Source organism: Coturnix japonica, chromosome 1 (genome assembly GCF_001577835.2).
Source record: "Coturnix japonica isolate 7356 chromosome 1, Coturnix japonica 2.1, whole genome shotgun sequence".
Classification (NCBI taxonomy): Eukaryota; Metazoa; Chordata; class Aves; order Galliformes; family Phasianidae; genus Coturnix; species Coturnix japonica.
In genome coordinates this window covers 156945989-156964820 of record NC_029516.1, presented here as the reverse complement: position 1 = coordinate 156964820, position 18832 = coordinate 156945989, and the positions used below count along the sequence as shown (strand labels likewise).

The 18832-nt window shown below is 45.5% G+C and overlaps 1 protein-coding gene across 4 annotated transcripts in view; it reads left to right on the top strand.

Annotated features, from left to right (window-relative positions):
* MTUS2 (microtubule associated scaffold protein 2) overlaps window positions 1-18832 on the top strand; it is a 221026-nt gene that overhangs the window by 198891 nt on the left and 3303 nt on the right. For all 4 annotated transcript variants that reach the window (XM_015851998.2, XM_015851995.2, XM_015851997.2 and 1 more), the window contains 7 exons: window positions 2495-2561; window positions 6285-6499; window positions 11660-11765; window positions 12837-12910; window positions 13213-13311; window positions 13746-13865; window positions 16733-16830. In XM_015851998.2, coding sequence (XP_015707484.1) covers window positions 2495-2561; window positions 6285-6499; window positions 11660-11765; window positions 12837-12910; window positions 13213-13311; window positions 13746-13865; window positions 16733-16830 — 779 coding nt within the window. The remainder of the gene's footprint in view (window positions 1-2494; window positions 2562-6284; window positions 6500-11659; window positions 11766-12836; window positions 12911-13212; window positions 13312-13745; window positions 13866-16732; window positions 16831-18832) is intronic.

Genomic DNA, 18832 nt, shown 5'->3' with positions numbered 1-18832 from the left:
ACAGTAACAGAAAATGTCAGGGATTTGTGAGTTCACTGCACATCCAGGAAACCATGAGGCTGATCCAGTCATCAGCCAAAGTACTCATTGCCTCTCTCACAGAAGGGGAAAATAAGCACTGGTCATAGAGAATCCCAAGTTGGAACCCACGAGGACCATGGAGTCCAAGTCTAACTGATACAACACTGTTAAGTAACAAATCCTCCAAGAAAGCTGCACTACAATAAAGCTTGATGCTGAGGGCACCCCTCACAGGTCTGATGTCTCAAGAGACAGGAAAAGAGGTCCAGAAGTGCAATGTGGAAGCTCTGATTGCATTATAAGCCAGCACAGTAAGTGTTGCAAGGGGAGGTACATGACAGCCAAAGCAGCTGAGCTGTACCAACACAGCTGCTTGAGGTGGCCCCAGGGCTGCTCTGCAAGCCCCAGCATCATAGTGTTGGCCAAATGTTCCACTGTCCTGGTGGGGTGGTGCTCATGCCAGAAGGTGGGTTTGTAGACAGCATCTTCCAGCTGGCACCACAGTGACTTCTTCTCTCTTCTGAAGAGCAATTCACCCCCAGGCATCCTCAGAGGTAGGGCAAACCCCTTCTGAGGTAACATCAGATGAGGAGTCCGACATATTTATTAGGTAGAATTGAAGTTTAAACTCTACTTTTTAAACTGGGACATATATTTATTTGTTTGTATTTACTTTTTTTTTTTTTTTTTTTTCCTTCTTTCTTTTCAATATTGCCCATACCGAGGATATTAACAATCCCACTGAGTTTTGCTCATCTGTAGGTGCTGGCAGTGATCTATACAAGACTCAGAGCCTCCTTGCTGTAAATTGTTTTACTTTCTGGGAGCGGGTAACTTAAGCAGGTTCTCCCCATCTGCAAGTCCCATATCCAGTGTATCCCATAGCACATACCTCCAAGGGCAGAGCTCCTGGCAGCCTGTCAGGAACGCTTCCTGACTCCAAGGGAGCTACTGGGCAGCGTGGGCAGATGCAGTGATACTCTCCAAAGGGGGAAATATTCTGTCTGTAAGAATGCTGTTTTCTGCACCTTTGCAGGGGGCACTTACCAGGTTATTTTAACCTGGATCTTTTTGTTTCTTCGAGGCTTTTTTTTTTTTTTCCTTTATTTCTTTTTTCTTTTTAACTAAAGCAAAGGAAATAAAAATGACTTCTGAGCCTGATGCAGTCTGAGGACTCTGCAGTCCTGGCAGGCAATGCCCTGTGCATTAGTCAGCAGTGTCAGTGTATGGAGTTGGCTCCGCCAATCAGATCCACCAGTCATTAGGTTTACAGTAAAACTTTCTGATAGAAGCCACCCCAAAATGGCACAATATAAATGGTTACTTCAGATTCCAGGTTATGATTTCCTGGTATTACCACAATGAAAGCAGTTCTGTGTTTCTCTTAACAGAGCTGAAGTTAAATGCAGGAAAAATAAAGTGAAATGTTAGGCTCTGAATTTCATTCCACTTCCATTATATTCCATCTTTTAAATTCCATTTGCTATTACACTGCCTTGTGTCTTGAATGTGATTTTTTCATGGTGTCCTTTAGAGATTCATTAGCCTTTATAGCCTGGGGCACATTTATAGTAGCTTCACCCACCTTTCCTAACCATAAGTGATATGGCCAGCATGTCTACACAGAGGGTACTTTCTTTTGCCTTCTACCTAATCTGATTTCCAATTTCAGATGCTGATACCAATATGCTGTGATTTATTGCATTAAACCAATGAACTCCTATAGGTTTTCCCGATGCTTTTCTTTGTCAATTTACACAGCATTTATGAAATATCCATTATCAAAGTCCTACATTTCAGTAGCAAAACCTCAACATTCTTAATGTAAATTTCCTTTGTCCGTCTCATCTGTTTTAATGCCGTAAGTATTCAGATTTCTTTTGAGACAGGTCAAGGAAAGGAGCTTATATCCTTTACGGACAATAAAACAATCAGAAGGAAGTGTGGAAATAGGCATGAGCATCATGCCATGAGAGGTGTCTGTCAGTGTATGGTGTGCCCACCATGGCTAGAATGGTGTCAGTGCAGTAATCTGCTCTGCAAATTCAACTACATGAGCATAGTGTTTTGTTAGCATGTTACTGTGGTAGATGCAGGTACGGATAGATGGAAGTGTTCAAACAGAATTAACGGTATCCTCCTGTGTATGTTGTCCAACCATGAATGGTTCACAGATTGAACAGCAAATAGTGGACAAGTCCTTTTAGACACAGGGGAGTAATCAGTGTATTCAGTGCTGTCATGAGCACATGGCTTTGTGTATATGTATTCCTGACAAACAAAGATATTTGTGGATGGTGGCTTTTAAGCTTGAAAAACTGAATGAGTTCATTATAATCCTCCCTACCTACCCCAAAAATCTGAGGAATCGTTCTAATCTGCTTTACTAAGTGAACATGTGAAAGTGCTTGTCTGGGATAAACCTGGGGACTATATACATATTTCTCTCCTTTTTTTTTTCCCCCTTAAACAGAAAGAAAATGCTCTTGTGAAAATAGACGAGCTAGGAGTTGAGCTTGCAAAGATCAGGGATGAAGTCGGTAAGTAGCACAAGCAAAATAACAACAAAAGTGTTTCTGTCAGTTCATACAAAGTCATGTATTCCCTGTGATCTGATCATACAGGGGTCAAAATGTCTTCTGAAACCCAGTGGCAAGGGGATCCTGTGATTTCACTTTGTTGTTGTGCAGACAAGTCCATCACAATGCGCAGAAACTGGTTGTATATCATCTGTACTAAACAAGTGGCTCTTCATAAATCCACCTGAGAGTGGCCCTTCGGTATCTAAAGAGGAGCTATAAGAAAGAAGGGGACAGACTTCAGCAGGGGTGGTTGTGACAGGAGAAGGGAAAATGATTTCAAAAGAAAGAGGGGAGATTTAGACTGGATATAAGGACAAAGTTGCCCAGAGAGGTGGTGGATACCCCATCCTAGAGACATGCAAGGCCAGGCTGGACAGGGCTCTGAGCACATGATCTCCCTGTGTTCTTGCTTATTGCAAACAGTTGGACTAGATGACTTTTAAAGTTCTCTTCCAACTCAGATGTTTCTATGGATCTGTGTCATGTGGGACTTGGTGAGCCCAGAGTAGCTCTGCCTCCCCTTGAGGGAGAAAGGACTGTAGATCCTTCCCAGCAGGGAGGGCTGTTGTTTGCCTTTGCTTTGCCTCTGGCAACTCACTGCAGAAAAGCTGAGCACAACCCTTTTCTGATGCCCAGCTGCTTGTGCTCCCTGCTGCAGCCCCCTGAAATAGTTTGGATGAATGCCATTTCAGAGTGAGATTTTTGTCCCCATTGCCAAAGGATACTGCGGCAATAGCAAAATATTATTTACAGTTACATCCTGATATTTGACTTCATCCATCCTCAGCATCACTCTCACAAAGTAGCTGCTTCTACAAGTGGTCAGGAAGGGCACATCTGAAGCTCTCTGTTGTATATCCACTTATCATTTGGAAGCCCTGCCTCTTGGATTTGCTTATGTTCTCCATTGGGTTTACAGCAGGGAGCAAAGGATCAATTTGCACCCTTACTTTTGTGGCTGGTGGTGTAAAACCAGCTGTGTTTTGAATCTGCAAGCAAGGTGTAGTAACCAATGCCATGTGTGTGAGCTCTGTACTTGTCAGTCAGTTCTTTGCTGTCTCTAAAGCAGTGCAAGCTTTGGGTGCTAGTGGAGATGTGTATCCCATCTGCGTAATACGAGGGTTATGCTGTTCTTCTCAGATGAATCTGTATGTAGTACAAAATTTTACCTATTCTGACAAGCTTTATGCAGATAAAAACAGTCACTTGACATCAGCAGTCACAGGCAGATGGAGTTAACATTTAGGGTAAAGGTACAGAGTGAACCAGTTGCTTTGTTATTTTGACTACAGCCAACGTGTAGTTCTGACTTGTCTTGGTCACTTTGATAAGCACATTCTTGTTAATTTAAAAGTAATCAGCCCAGATGAACAGCTTGAGTATTGGTCTGAAATTCTCTATTTCTCATATATATGTTTGCCATATAAGTAAGATTCACACAGATGCAAATGTGTGGATGAATCAGTAAAACTAGGCTGGAGTAGCCAGGATTGGTACAGGTGGTTGGTCTAATGTTTGGTCGTATAGATGATAGCTCTAATTCGGATAGTGTCACATTGCACGTGTGATGCAGGCTGGTTCTTGAGGTTCTCTGTGCAGTCAGTGAAGAGAGAGCAACACTCAGGTGGTCCAGCTTTGACAGGCCAGTGTCCAGGAGTGTCCCTCTAATTGTAATGATTCCCTTTGTTTTAAATGTCTACATGTGAGCTGGGTATCTAGTCCCATCTTAGGCAGATCTAGGCCAGAAATAGGTGCTCAGTGCTGCTTGAGATGCCCCAGGGAATCTGAGACTTCCACATGTGTAAAACACTGTTGTGAGCTGTACCCTTCTGGAGCCAGGCAGGATGTTTAGGTTTGGGTGACACCCTCCACCTTTACCTCTAGCACTGTTACCTCAAGTCACCTATCTTTATAAATTATACATATAAGCACTTTTCAGCTGCAACACTGAGATTCCTGGAAAAAAAAGAGGTGTTGAACACCTTCTGTTTCCCTTCGCAGTAGTGGAAATTAAATGTCAGAGTTGAGTGTTCCTTTGCTGTCAGACAAATGACACGTGAAGTGAGCTGAGAGGTGTGGAGGTACATAAATGCCTTTATGAATGGAAGACAATCAGATGTCAAGTTTAAAGTTTGCACTGTGAGTTTGCTGGAGTTTGAAAGCCTGAGTGGCAGCTCCTTCTGGATGTGCCTCCCAGTCAGAGGAGGCTGAACTCAAACAAGGGCTCTGTGATTTGTCTGTGGTTCTGTGGCTAAGGGTCAGAAGTAAGGATGCAGTCTGCACAATTTGTTATTGCTGTTGGATGCAGAGCCCATTTCTCATGTCAGGAGCAGGCGGTCCCTGTACATATGACATCAGCCACCAGCTCCCATGGGGTGACTCTGCAATACAAAGAGGATGGGCTACAGCTCTGGTTTTCTGCAAGAGATTTGGTCCATCAGTGACATCTCCCCCTCCTTCACCTTCCCAACCTGGCCTGAATTGGGTTTTGCTTATCTGTTGCGCACTGTAACAAGGTGGGAAATGGAGCAGCTGATAGAGCAGGGAGGCAATGGCACCTGCTCCCCTGTAACCCAGCATGGCTGCTGTTTTCTGTTTGAAGTGTTTTATATTCAGTACAGGGCAAATTTCCAGGGAAATGGCCTCATTATCTGCCTCCTTTAGCATGTGGGTTGTGTGGGGTTGTGCCACGCAGACACACTCGCCCTCTTCCTTCCATCTTGTGCGCAGCATCAGAGTTCAATGTGCATGAACATGTCTGCGTTTTAGGTGATGGAAAGAGTTTCATGTTCTGGGAAGTGTTACAGATTGACTTTCTTTTGGTTAGAACATGTCACTTCATTGCCTGCCCTCCCTGTGCGCTGGGTAATCTCATTAGAGAGGCTACGAAGAGAAGGGTTTCATTGCAGCTCCAATTTAAAGCCTGAGTAAGTTTCAGTTATTCTGAATCCAGAGCTGCAGGCTCTGTGGTAGTTTTGCACACCAGGTGAAACTGTTACAGCAAAAGCAAGAGTCAGAGTTTACAGATATAAGCCGAACCACAGAGACAGGACATTTCATGACCATATAAGTGCAGTTGAGGTGTGAGGTAGGTGGGAAAGCTTTCTATGTAACACTGGTACAGCCTCACTTCCTGTAGGGAACAGAGAGCCTGAAAGGGGCACAGTGTCCATTTAATGCTTCAGAAAACATCAGGATCAGAACAGGACCAAAGTCCCTATCTAGAGTCTGAGCAAGTTTGGATATTAGTTAGATGGGTAAGTACGTATCTTGCATGGACACATATAACTTGAGCATGCATAGGATGCAACTCAAGAAACAGGGGTCTTCTGCTTCCCTGGTTTGTCATTGCAAGTGGGACTATGTCCAAGGCTACGACCTGAGAAAAGGAGATAAGGAAAATCTCTTGTCCCAGATGAAAGGCTCTGTGTCAACTGATTATCACATGTGCTGTCTTTACCATCCAAGACAAAGTAGAGGCCCCAGAGACTTGATTTATTAGTCCAAGACTGTGCTGGCTGGAAAGGGGACAATCCTGCAATGGAATGGAAGTCCATTCCTTTTTTTATTATTCCAGGTCCCAGTTTTGCATGGGCATTTGCAGGGCTTTGTGATTTGCAGAGCTGATGCCACCCTTGCTCCCAAGGAGCTCAGAGCCTGACTGTAGTTTTGTGTCCTCAGCCATCAACACAGCGAGATGTAAGAAGCTACAAAATGAGAAGGATGATCTGGAGAGGCGCTTAGAGGAGGAGGCGATAAAGCTTCGCGGGAAGCAGAAGGAGGAGCTGCAGGTGCTGGAGCAGAGTTTACGTGAGGATTACAGCACCAAGATAGAGAGCCTGCAGGAGCAGCACAAGCTGCAGCTGGAGATGGTCAAGTCTCAGCATCTGCACCAGGTCAGTTCTAGCCTGTTTGCATCTGAAAAGCAGACCATGCCTGTTCTGAGTGTGTTCAGGTAATGAAAAACATAGGCAGTCTCCAATATGAAGACACTGGTAACAAACCGATGACTAGAAGAATATATTCCAGATTGTCTTTATGGCATTTCCCTCTTATTATTCTTAATGGCCTATGGTCTCATGTTACACTGCCATGTGTTTTCTTAACATGCTTCCTGATGTTTTACAATGAACATAAATAATTATAGTAGCTTTGCTCCCTGCACCTACTCGCTCCCTATCCATCCTATTCTAGTCAATTTATATGAGACCGGTGGATGAGCAAGAATCTGTTATGCAGAAGTAAGGCCAACAGAACCCTGCCCCTCATTCTTTCCAATGCCATTGCTGATACAGTGAAGTGATGGGGTCCATGTAACACATAACCTGAATATTCATGCATGGGCACCTCATGGTGGCAAAATGTCCTGCTGTGGATTATGCCAGGACCCTGCTTGCAAACAACATACTCTCCAACCCAGGCACTTCATGAGAGCCCACAAAAGCTGAAGGTGGGAGTGACTTTTTTCCCTCTCTGTGGCCATGTAGATTGTCAGCAACACTCTGTAGTGCAGATGTCCCACACTGCTCCCCCTTCTCCTTGAATAGTGACAGGGCTTGCTTTGGAAGTGGGCCAGCCTCATCAGCAGAGCCTGTGCCCAAGATAGTTTAGCAGGATTAAGGGGTAAATGTTGATGTAGCACTGTGATGCCATAGCTGAAGCTCCTACAGGAGCCAAGAAAAGGGCCTGCTCTTCATTTAGCTCAAGGGAAGGGAAAGGATAGATGTCACACTGAGTGACATGTTCTAAAGCAGTCACAGGCATGGTTTGATGGTTGGACTAGATGATCTTATTGGTCTTTCCAATTTTAATGATTCTGTGATTCTATGAAAACAGTAGGTTGGGGCACAGCAGAGGCTGCAGTCCACTGTCTTTAAGCTCACACATACATAAAAGGGGAAATTACCTCATTTATGCCCTGTAAAGCTCCTGAGACAGGAGCAAAAATACAAACTGAGGTGGTTACAATTTTATGCCACTTGTACTGCTTTTACAGCATGATGCCAATGATAAGGCAGGGCTGGTACATGGGTCAGACAGCTACATCAGATAGACACACTGCATCACAGCCTGTGCCCCTGCCACTGCAGGTGCCACCATGCAGGTAAAGGGGACAAGAGCACTGTGTGCCACTGGGCTGTGTGCAGTAGAGCAGTGTTATGGGCTCCCTTGTAGCCTTTCCTCAAAAGGGAGCTGTTGGCAGAACCTCCCCAGGTCTCCCACCCCAAGCTGCCAGCTTCCTTTTTGTTTGTTTACTCTGCTATCAATGGACCCATAATCTTTGACAGCTGATTCCAGCAAACATATTTTTATGGGGATGTTTCTTATTTCTCCCATGTAAAGATTTGGGTTAATTCCTCGGGGGAGAGCCTGAAGTTCTGTCTCTGGATTTTACCCATTTTAATTGCTGTGCTTGTTAGCTGTTATTGATTTGCATGGCTTGTAAAGTGCAATACAAAGGCTTTATGTGACCAAGCTCTTTTGTCCAGACAAACTGCCTTATTTCTGTTGCTGCATTGATTTTTAAAGATGATGCTATAAAATAGGGTTTTGTGCTCTACTGTCAAGTTTTCACAGTCTTTCTCTGGAAGTACATAGTGTCAGTTCTTGAACCATGTCTCTTGGTTCTCATTTTAGTTTATGACAGACATTTTTCTTACAAAGCCCCTCAAATTTTCTTCTTTGGGTTATATTATAAAGGAAGGGGTGGCAATCCCAAAAGCTTTGGCTGTTTTATCCCCTTTCACTGTGTTAAGTGTGCCAGCTTGTCTTGAAAGACATACCGTCTCTAGCTGCAATCCTTGCCCCTCCTGGATCATCAGGCATTAGCATTTGTGAAGGAATTTGTTTTGCAAGTTAATTTTTTGCTAGGAGTTCTGATCACTTATCTTTGCTTCTCTTTGAAGTGTTCCTCCAAGCTCCAAAGACAAGGGTGGATGGTGACTTTATTCCCCTCAGGCTGATCAGTGCAGTGTGGGTTACATGGGTCACTTGACTAGCAGTGTACTTATTTTTCTTGTGTCCTCATCTGTTGCAGTGCTATTAATCACCACACTGAAACAATGCAAGTGCATCTTCCCTTTAGTGGGGCAAGTAGTTCTCCCTCCTCCAATCCTTTGGTTTGCTCCAGAACTCTTAGTTCCTAGAATTACAGGAAGCAGAGCAAATTTTTCTCTCTGTTGCTTCAGAACATTTGCTGTGAACCTGGTATCTCTGTCTTTTCAATTCATGGTTATTCCAGCATCTCATGGTGAGTTTTAGTAGCTTTTCCCTCCTGCCTCGTACTCAGCTGTACACCCATCCTGTGTTCATTGCTATCAGAAACTGGCTGGAAAGCTGCTCACCAGCGGCACTTCTTGGCCTCTTGCCCTGGAACAGGACAAGGAGACTAACTGTGTTAGTCTCTGAACCAAGTTGCCTGAGAACTAAGGATCTATAACAGCCTCACAGCCAAAGGGTTTGTTATCTGTGGTTCTTCATCCTCTGCTCCACTTAGAGAGATGATGCTCTGGAGAGGGGAAGCATTTGGCTCTGAGCATGCTGCAGTACACGGCCTGCTCAAGGGATTGGAATGGTTCAGGCCTAATGCTGCTGAGCCAGCAGTGATCAGGTGTGATAGTGCATGCTAATATTTCTCTGCAGTTGAACTGTTTTGTCCTCCGGCCTACTGAATTCCTACTAGAGCTCCTCTTCACTTTGCCTTATTCATCCTTAAAAATCCCATATGAGCTTGTTTTTATTGCCAGAAGTAACTGTGACACAGGATAGAAGTGAGTTGATCAAGCTTACAGAGTAAGTTAGTGGCAGGGTAGGAATGAGATCCAAGAGATCTGGTTCCAGCTGCCAAGTAGACAATCTGCTATGAAAACTGCAGGCTGGAGGTCACACAGGAAGCTTAAAAAGAGACATTTGGGATGGGAATATGAAGCATTCAGAAGACAGAAAAAAAACCCTGGAGACCATTTGAAAACTGGAGCATATTTAATTGGCCTTAGAGATAAATAACCTGACAAGGACTGTGACAGAGAAAGGAGACCCCTCCACCTTTTGAGGGTGTTGGAGTTTATCTTAATTGTTCCTTTGGGGTGCTGATGAGCTGAGCAGCAATTAGAGCATGAGTAAGGAGTTAAGTAAGGGCAAGGTAAGGAATGTGGCAGTGCTCACATGAGACATGCAGACTGGGAGAAGTCAAGTGATAGTTCACATCCTAATAGTAGCCCACTGGGTCATCTAACCCCCATTGGCCTGCTCTCCCATATCAACAAGCTGAGCTCCACATTGTTCTGTGAGCAGTTGCTCACCTCTTAGTTGTCTTCCATAGTTTTAAGAGAATGGATTTGTATACTTCTAAATTCCGTGTTTAATGCCTGTTTTTTCTCATTCTAAGAGATAACCTTCTCCAAGCCGATATGAAATATTGCTCCTGATGGGTGATCTAATACATATGTTTGACAGATAAACACAGCGAAATAACATTTATTTCAGTGGGGATATGCTTGGCTGCAGCATCTACTGATGTTTGGCATAAGAGTGGACAAAAAGGCTGCGTGAAGTGACTTTGCAGTGAACAGCTGTTTCTTTGTAAAAATCAAACAGCTTGATTCTGTGCATTGCCAGCTATCACAGACTGTGTGTATAGGGAATGAGCTCACTGTGATTACAAAACATGGAAGGTCATCGATGGTAGCACTCAGAACTGCTCTGATGAATGCTTGAAACCCTGAGGGACTGGAGTTGGAGTCCAAGACTTTTCTGATGTCATTCCCTCTAATGGCCATCTTTCCAGAGCTGGAAGTCCTACTTTGTTCCCACTTGGATGGCTGCTGAATAAAAGAGCCCAGTGAGCAAAGTTTGAACTGCAGACCTTGGGTCACTGAGTTGCTTGGTGGGGAGCTTGCTTCTGCCCTTGATTTTGGATCTGTCTCTGCAGGATGAATCCCTTCTTGAAATAGGACCATAAGCAGAACAGAGGTGATGCAGGTGGGCCATGTTTGGTCAGACACATGGACACTGCTGCTGAATTGTGCTGCTGCGGGGCTGAGCTTGGTGTCGACAAGGAGGCAGGACTGTTCTCCAGCTCAGACCGTGAACAGAGGAGCTGCTGTTTCAGTTTGTTCTGTGCTTGCCTCGTAGTCAGCAAACTTTGCAAGGCCATTCACTGCCAGTTGTTTGCTGGGATCAGTCAGAAACCAGGGGGCTTTTACATACTTCTCTGATTCATAAAGCATTTTGTTTTTCATGAACTGCAGAGCTGGACTGGAAGTAGGAGCAGGGTACAGGACAGGATGCAGGGAGCTTTGACTGGTACTGGAAACCCCCCCAACAGCTCAATCTGTGGCTCTTCCTCACACTCAGAATTCATTGTCAGGTTAGAAGTGAAGAAGGAATTTCTGCAGATCAGAGTAGATCACTCAGATTAGTTTACTGGATGTGCACTCAAAGAGCAGGATTCAGGAGGACTTTGGAACTTGGGTATTGATGGCTCTGTAGGATGCTCATTTTCAAGTAGAAGTGTGATAGATTGTGATTCACTTCTTAAACCTACTGTTGATAAGTTCAGTGTTTCCCTAGAAATGAATATTTTACAACTATGAATAATTCATAGGCACTTTCCATGGAAGATAATTCGAGACTCTGCAATTAAACTCATTGCAGTAGAGTGCCACAAAGAGAAAAATAGGATTACTCTGAACTGTGTGAGTTCATCTGCCCATCAGAGGGAGCCGGGCTATGAATACAATTCAGATTAATTGAATGTTGAGGTTTTTGAACGTACCCTTTTTCCATATCTTTGCTTTGTGCTTTCTTATGTACCTCATTTCTCGTTTTAAAATTGAAAGAGAAAAGTGCTGAGCAGCAGTGGAGGTAACGCTGACACTCACGGAGGTAACATGCCTCTTTCATAATGAATAAGCCTGGCTCCTGTATGGGGAGTGTCACACTCAGTAGATCCCTTTGCTGTTTCCAGCTCACTGCAGCTGTCTAACAGTGGCTTGTCAGTGTGCTGCAGCACATCTAACTGTGTGCCCGTGTTTCCATCCACTGTCATTGAACAGGTGTCCGACATCACAGCTGCCCACCAAGCTTCGATATTACAGCTGGAAAACAACCACACCGTCACCCTTAATGTACTGCAGGATGAGCACAACTGCGAGATCCGAGGTAAGCCAAGGACAACCTAATGGTTATTCCAGTACAGGAAACAGTGCATTTGTGTAGGCCTGGAGTTTCTTCCCCCAGAGGAGCTCATACAGAAAACCTGTGCTGGTCTGTGTTGTGTGAACCACCAGGTTTGTGATAGGACAAGGGGGAATGGCTTTAAACTAAAAGACAGAAGATTTAGTTTAGATGCTGGGGGAAATCTTTCACTCAGAGGGCAGTGAGGCCCTGCATAGACTGCCTAGAGGGCTGTGAGTGCCCCATCCCTGGGGGCATTTGAAGCTAGGGCACCTGATCTGGTATGAGATGTCTCCACCCAAGGCAAGAGGCTGGAACTGGGTGGGCTGTAAGGGCCCTTCTAACCCAACCCATTCTGTGACTCCATGATTCTGTGTTTCCATGCTAGGGGGTGAGGGAGAGCCATATACAGCATTCAGCTTGCACCTGAGAGTGTCTGCATGGTCTATGGGACAAAGACAAGGCTTTCCCTGTGGGTTACTGAGTTCAGATGCCACCTCAGACTCACCATCAGACTTTTACTGAAGATCCTGGGTCCCTAAGCCCACTCCTTAGGCACTCGGGATGCTAAAGCTCACTGAACAGCTCTCAGTATCAGTGATTTAAAGCTATTCCTTGCTTCAGGATGTGCTTATCTATGTGTTTTCGCTAGTATTTTCTGATGATAAAAGTTGGGCATAGTTATTAAGGCCACAGTGTGCTCCTGCTCCTGCTGTAGGTGCGGGATGCCCTCCTGTGCCCACAAGCAGTATTGCAGCCACTGCGCAGAGCCTTGGAGAGCAGCACTGGTGCTGTCATCAGGAAGGGATGCTTAGAGGGCAGGACCCTCTAAGGTCTGGGTTGGGGTCACAAACACAGAACAGGCTGAGAAGGTAATACTGAATGCCGAGTATTGAGCACCGAGTACCAGTTTCATACCATTGGGTGGCAGGCTAAACTATTCCACATTGCTTCTTAACTTCTGGTTATTGATCAGTCCGAAGTGACTTTTCTAGTAGTGAAACCCTTAATCATGTAAGCACTGTTAGCAATGTCATGTCTGTGTGTCTTCCCCAGAACTGACTGATGCTCATGAGCTGGAGAAAACACAACTAAAGGAAAACTTTGAGAAGCTGCGGCTGTCGCTCCAGGTTAGTAATTTTGTTATTTCCCACCCTGAAGTGTTGGTGCAGAGCACACCATGTAATGGAACAGTGCCTTCCATTGTCATCTAGCTGCAGGCATTGCAGGGATCTCAGGCCTCCTCGAGGCACTTCATTATGAGAACCCCAGTGTACATTCAAGTGGCCTTACACTAAAAGTTCACCTGGCTGTGGTTTCTGAGCCTTGGTCAGCTCTCCTGGTGGTTGCACAGTGCAGATTGGCTTGTGTGGATGTGAGAGGGGTGGGTGACTGATGACGTATTGATGTGGTCATTTCTCCTCCCCTGCAGGACCAGATAGACACCCTCACCTTCCAGAACCAGTCCCTGAAGGCCAAGGCAGACCGATTTGAGGAGGCTTTGAAGAAAAACACTGAGGAACAGCTGAAGGTAGTTGTTCATTAAATATGTATTTCAATTGCTGTCTGCTGGGGCCAAGCTGTTAATTTACAGTGTGCAACTGAATGCTTGCTGCAATTATTTATCTGAAATGAAAGAACCCTGAAATGAGCCTCTCTAAAAAGTTTTCTTCACTTGGATCATTTCAGCATGTTCAAAGCACAGCCCCATGAGCAAGACAGAGGGGGACAGGGAGTGGACATAGTAGGGTTGAATCCTTCTAACAACAGGGCTGGTCAAAAGAAAGCTATCAGTGGCTGCCCAGATAAAAGGATGTGCCAGGAGAGAATATCAGAGTTTAGATCAGCTGGTGAGACCTTTCAAAGCACCAAGTCCTAAACCATTGGGTAGACTGGGGAAGCTTTGCCTAATGGCAGTAGATACACTGATGGCTGACACAGACAAATTGCTGGTGTATTTCCTAGATTGCGCAAGCTCCTTATCTGCACTTAGTAGAAGATCTGAAGAGCTTAAAACATGTTCTGGAATTGAAGAACCATCAGATTCATGAGCAGGAGAAGAAGATTATGGAGCTAGAAAAACAAGTGAGTTGTCATTTTTTCTTTTGGAGGAGATGTCACAGAGGTAGAAGTTTGGTTACAGAAGGTGTTTTAAATTGGGAAAGATATAGTTAAGGGGGTTCATGGATGACTATCTATTGTGCTCTTCCACAGCCAAGCATGTCGCTTCTTCTACTATAACATCTCAGATTTTCACTCAGAAATCAGGATCTTTTCCCACCCCTTCACCTACCCATGATACTCTGACTTTTCCCACACATCTCTTGGCCTGTATTGCTTTTATACGTGGCTACCTGCTCAGCCTGTGCATTAGATTATGACGTGAGGGGCATAGGAAGAATGGAAGGGGAGCTTTGTGGTCCTCCAGGGCGTAATGTTGTACAGCACCCTGCAAGAGCCATTTAGGAGTGGGAAGGGCAAAGAAGAGAAAGCTGAGTGATTTGTGTCCTGCTGCTGCTGGTGAATTAGCAATATTCAGCTAGCAGTCCCTAGGAGAGCTCTCTGAGGCAATGCTTTTCTGTAGCCTACACTGTTTTCTTATCCTTTGCTTGTGGGGATCCCTGATGGAGAACTCTCTGGTTCACCATCAGTTCATTTTGTGAGGAATAACCTCCAGTGACAGTGAGTGTGTAGTATGGTGACAGGATGAGGCATTATCTCAGCTGGGGAGCTGGGACAGCTGGTTCAGTGCAGCATTCAGCAAGATTTGTTTCCATTTACGGGGAAATTTGAGAACTCAGATGATTATTTTGCTGAACAGATGCTTGAATAAGTGGATGTGGAGGAAAATGTCTCCCTGCAGCTGAGATTTGTTCACTTTGCTCCTTCCTATATTCTCCTGAAGCATATGAAAACATGCACTGTAGAGTTATATTGAAAAATAGTCAACATTTAGCAGTCATTTAGCTGCTTTTGCTAATTAACCACATACAACACACAGCCCTTTATCACAGGAAAACACTTAAGGCTACAGCGATCCAAGGGCACGACTGCTTTCTGTTTAAACATCTGCCTCTATATGTGCCAGGAGCACCTATGGGGCATCTCCAAAGGCTATGAGAGATGGGTGCCTCATAGGAAGCAGATGGGCATTTAAAACACAGGGTGAAGTGGGTGACAGGATCCTGAGAAGGCTGTGCCCTGAACAGAGCAGGGTTGGATAAGGCTGATGGCCTGCCAGAATTAATTGTCTTGCCCATTTGGCAACCCTTGGCACAGCAGAAGGGTTGGAACTGGATGGTCTTTAAGGTCCCTTCCAACCTAATCCATCCTATGATTCCCTGAGCATGTGCTGTCAGGATTGTGGACCTTCCTTGAGGTTCTGAAGCTCTCTCCCTGCTCTGTATTTCAGCTGAGATCAGCACAGACTGGAAGAGACTCAGCAGGAGCCACGAGTGGTGGCACAGGGCATGGTGGGGATGGCACACAGACAACACTGAAGCTGGGCAGGCATTTGGCACATTCAGAGAACACAAGGGCAGGCTCAGTTCCTTGCCTGCTGGAAATGAGGGCATTAGGAGAAGGGTGATAGAGAGTGAAAGTTGCACTCAGGAGGGCAGGAGATGCAGCTCTCCTATGCTTTACATTGGCACGGCTACCATTTATTACAACCATTGAGGTTAGAGGAGTAGTGAAGGTGCCTGTGACAGTGATTCCTCTCTCAAAGCATTTCAAAATGGGGCCAGAATCTGTTCTAACAAAATGTACTGTGGTATCAGTATCAGAATATCTGGTATCAGCCAGAATATCTCCCAGTCAGCAGCATCCCTTACAGCTACCTGCACAGGTTGGCAATCACTGCTTAAAACTGATGCCTCCACCATAAACTGTGAGTTATTGCTAACCTGAGTGCACAGTATTTTGATTCTTTCTAAAAGATTGGGAAATTCAATAACTAAGCTCATGCAGAGATAAGGTTCCCTTGTGATATCTCGTTTTCTTCCGAAAATGTTGAATTCAGCAACATTCAGACTGCTGGAGGAAAGGAGGAACTAAGGTGATAAAGCATGTCAGACTGAAAACTTGAGAAAGGCAAAGGCTCTGAGGCTGTAGTACATGCCTGGAACCACATTTGGGTTGTAATGTCACTGTTGGTGATGTCCTCCAACTCTGTCCTTGGACTGTCCTGAGTAAAAACTGCTTGTTCTTGGGGTGGGATCCATTTCATCTAATTGTAACTGCCACTGCCAGCATGGAGAGATGCTGTGATGTGCTCCAAAGGGCACCGCACAGGGTTATGTTTTAGCTGTGCTGGCCAAGACTAGGACCCTCCTGTTCCTCAATTAGAACAAAAAGGGCTATTTCAATGCTGCCTCCCTCAATGCTGTGTTCAGCTATCTGAAGTACTGTGTTCAGTTTTGGGCCCTTCAAGAAGGACTTGGAGGCTCTGGAGCATCTCCAGAGAAGGGCTAAAAAACTGTTAAGGGTCTGCAGCATAAGTCTGGTGTGGAGCAGGTGAGAGAACTGGGATTGCTCAGTCTGCAGAAGAGGAGGTGGGAGTTGGCCTCCTCTGGTTGTTTTGTTGCAAGAGGCTGCCCAGGGGAGGTGGTGGAGTTACTGTCCCTGGAGGTTTTTGAGAACCATGGAGATGTGGCAGAGGGACGTGGTCAGTGGGCATGGGGGGGATGGGCTGATGTTTGGACTGGGTGGTCTTAGTGTCTTAGAGATCTTTTCCAACCTTAATGGTTCTGTGATTCTATGAAGTGCTGATGGCCACATCTACTTCATTGGAATGAATGGGGTGAGTCACTCCTCTAAGCTTCAGCTGCAGTCAAGATGCCCAACTCCATCTATCTTCAGATTTCAGAAGTTGCTCTGGGGCCAAATAAAGAACAAATCTTCATAGAGTAGGTCAGACTTAAAAAAAACAAAATAACCTTATTTTGTTGCAGGCTGAGAAAAACTTAATCCTGGAAGAAAAAATCACTGTGCTGCAACAGCAGAATGAAGAACTCAGAGCCAGGATTGAGCATAACACCGTCATAACAAGGTTTGATGAAATGCTTGTCCTCTATCTGAGCTTACACAGGGGCTGCAAGTTTGAACTGCCCAAGGCTGGCATTTATTTCAGAAAGAGAAGAATTAAGTATGTTTCCTCTTGAAAGTGCACGGTCCTGCTCTGCCTGTTATATCAACAAATCATTTTTATATCAGGGTTCATTCAATGTGAGGAAGGGGATGTATGAATATCTATAAGATATTCTATAAGATATTCATGATTTTGACATGCTGCCGAGTCCTAAGTTGCCAGTTGCTTCTGATCCCACTGTCAGTGCCACAAAACATCTTGGCCAGGGAGTAGTGAGGGTAGGAAAAGTGGTTTCACTTATTGGGACAGCCCAACAATGCTGCCATCACCCAAGCACAGTTACCTTTGGTCTTTTTGTTTGCACTAATAACCCGACTGGAGCAACAAGGTTCCTTGTCAACAGAGACATCTGCTTTTGGGCTGGTGAGCCTTTTATTTTTGCTCAGCAAATGCTGGTTAGAAAAGGCTGCAGTGTGGCTTTGGGTTTAATTTTTATGGCCTGTCTTGTTGGGTACTGTGAAAGAAAAAGTAATTCCATGTGTAGCAAAGCTTTCTTATGGAGTTATTCCTCCAGGCTGTGCTCCCTGCAGACTTTCTCACGCTGCTTGGCCTGTGAGTTCACACCACAGCTGTTTCTCTAGTGGGATCGTGAATAGGATCTTTCTCCTCTACTGGGCAAGCAGCTTTCCAAAATCTACCAGCCCATATCTTTAAATCCTTTGACTCTGCAAATGGTTCAGAATTGACAGAGGAGGGGGAGAAAAGCAGACATACATGCACATTCACCTTAGCTCTGTTGCTGTAGAAAACTTGGCCAAAGAAGCAGAAATCCTCAACTGCCAGAACCCTGTAAATACATGATGGGTGGCTGTGTTTGTGTGTCAGCTTTTATTTCTAAAAGCTTTTCAGATGCCTGGTAATTGGGTTAGGTCTGTGCCCTGAATCCCCCTGTTGGATTGCCCCAGGACTAGGCTCCTGCCCAGGCACAGTGGGGATGTAGAAACCAAATGATGCTCCCAGACCGTGGCCAAGTTGCATATCCATCAGGTCCCACCATCTTCCTGGACCGCCCCAGGTCCATGGGGCTAGAGGCAAGCAGACTCATGAGGTTTGGTGCCCACAGATTGCTCCATCCCACCCTTGAAGCAGCCAGTGGTTTGTAAGGGGCTTCTCTGGTGCTGCAGACAGCAATGGAGGATCAGGAGGGTGAGGATGGTCAAGACCCAAAAAATGCCTCACAGGGCATTTATGGAGCAGAGCATCATCTGAACAAGGGAGCACAAAGAGCACAGACTCCTTTCCCCTTGCACGCTGCAGAAGTTGGGTGGGTGGAAGAGTCAGGGGTGCAGTGGCACTCACCTCTTTGCTTGTGCCCTGCCACCTCACAATTGCTGTTCTTCGTGGCCCAGATTTGGTGGCAGGGTTGAGAAGCAAAGGTGAGAGTTACAGCTGCCACTGGAGTTGACAACAGAGTTTTGCCCTTGATTACACAGAAAAATGTCTAAAATCCAGCATTCCCCCTTCTCCACCACTGTGGAGAAGATGGAGAGGCTCAACAAGGAGGTGATGGTGTACCTCTGGACAAAGGTGGTTGGGAAGCACAGGTGTCTAATGAGCTGGGGCCCTGGGCTCTTTGGAACCTCTGAGGCTAAGGGTCACAATTCCAGGTAGGAACTGCTGCACCAGTGAACAGATTCTGCAAATGGGTACAGCACTGGGATGGGCACTTGCATCCTCACATGCTGAATGGGGGGAGATGATGATCCAAGAAGCTTCAGTGCTCTCAGGGCTGAAACCAACGCAGCCCTGAGCAGATAGAGGATGCCTGAAGCCTCTGGGTGTACCCACATCCCCAAGCCAAGTACCTGGACAGCTGTGTCCCAGCTGCAGCCCTGGGGATGAAGTAGGGTGGTGTGGTAGGAGGTAGGTGGCCTCCTGCTGCACTGCCTCTTGTGCTTCTGTG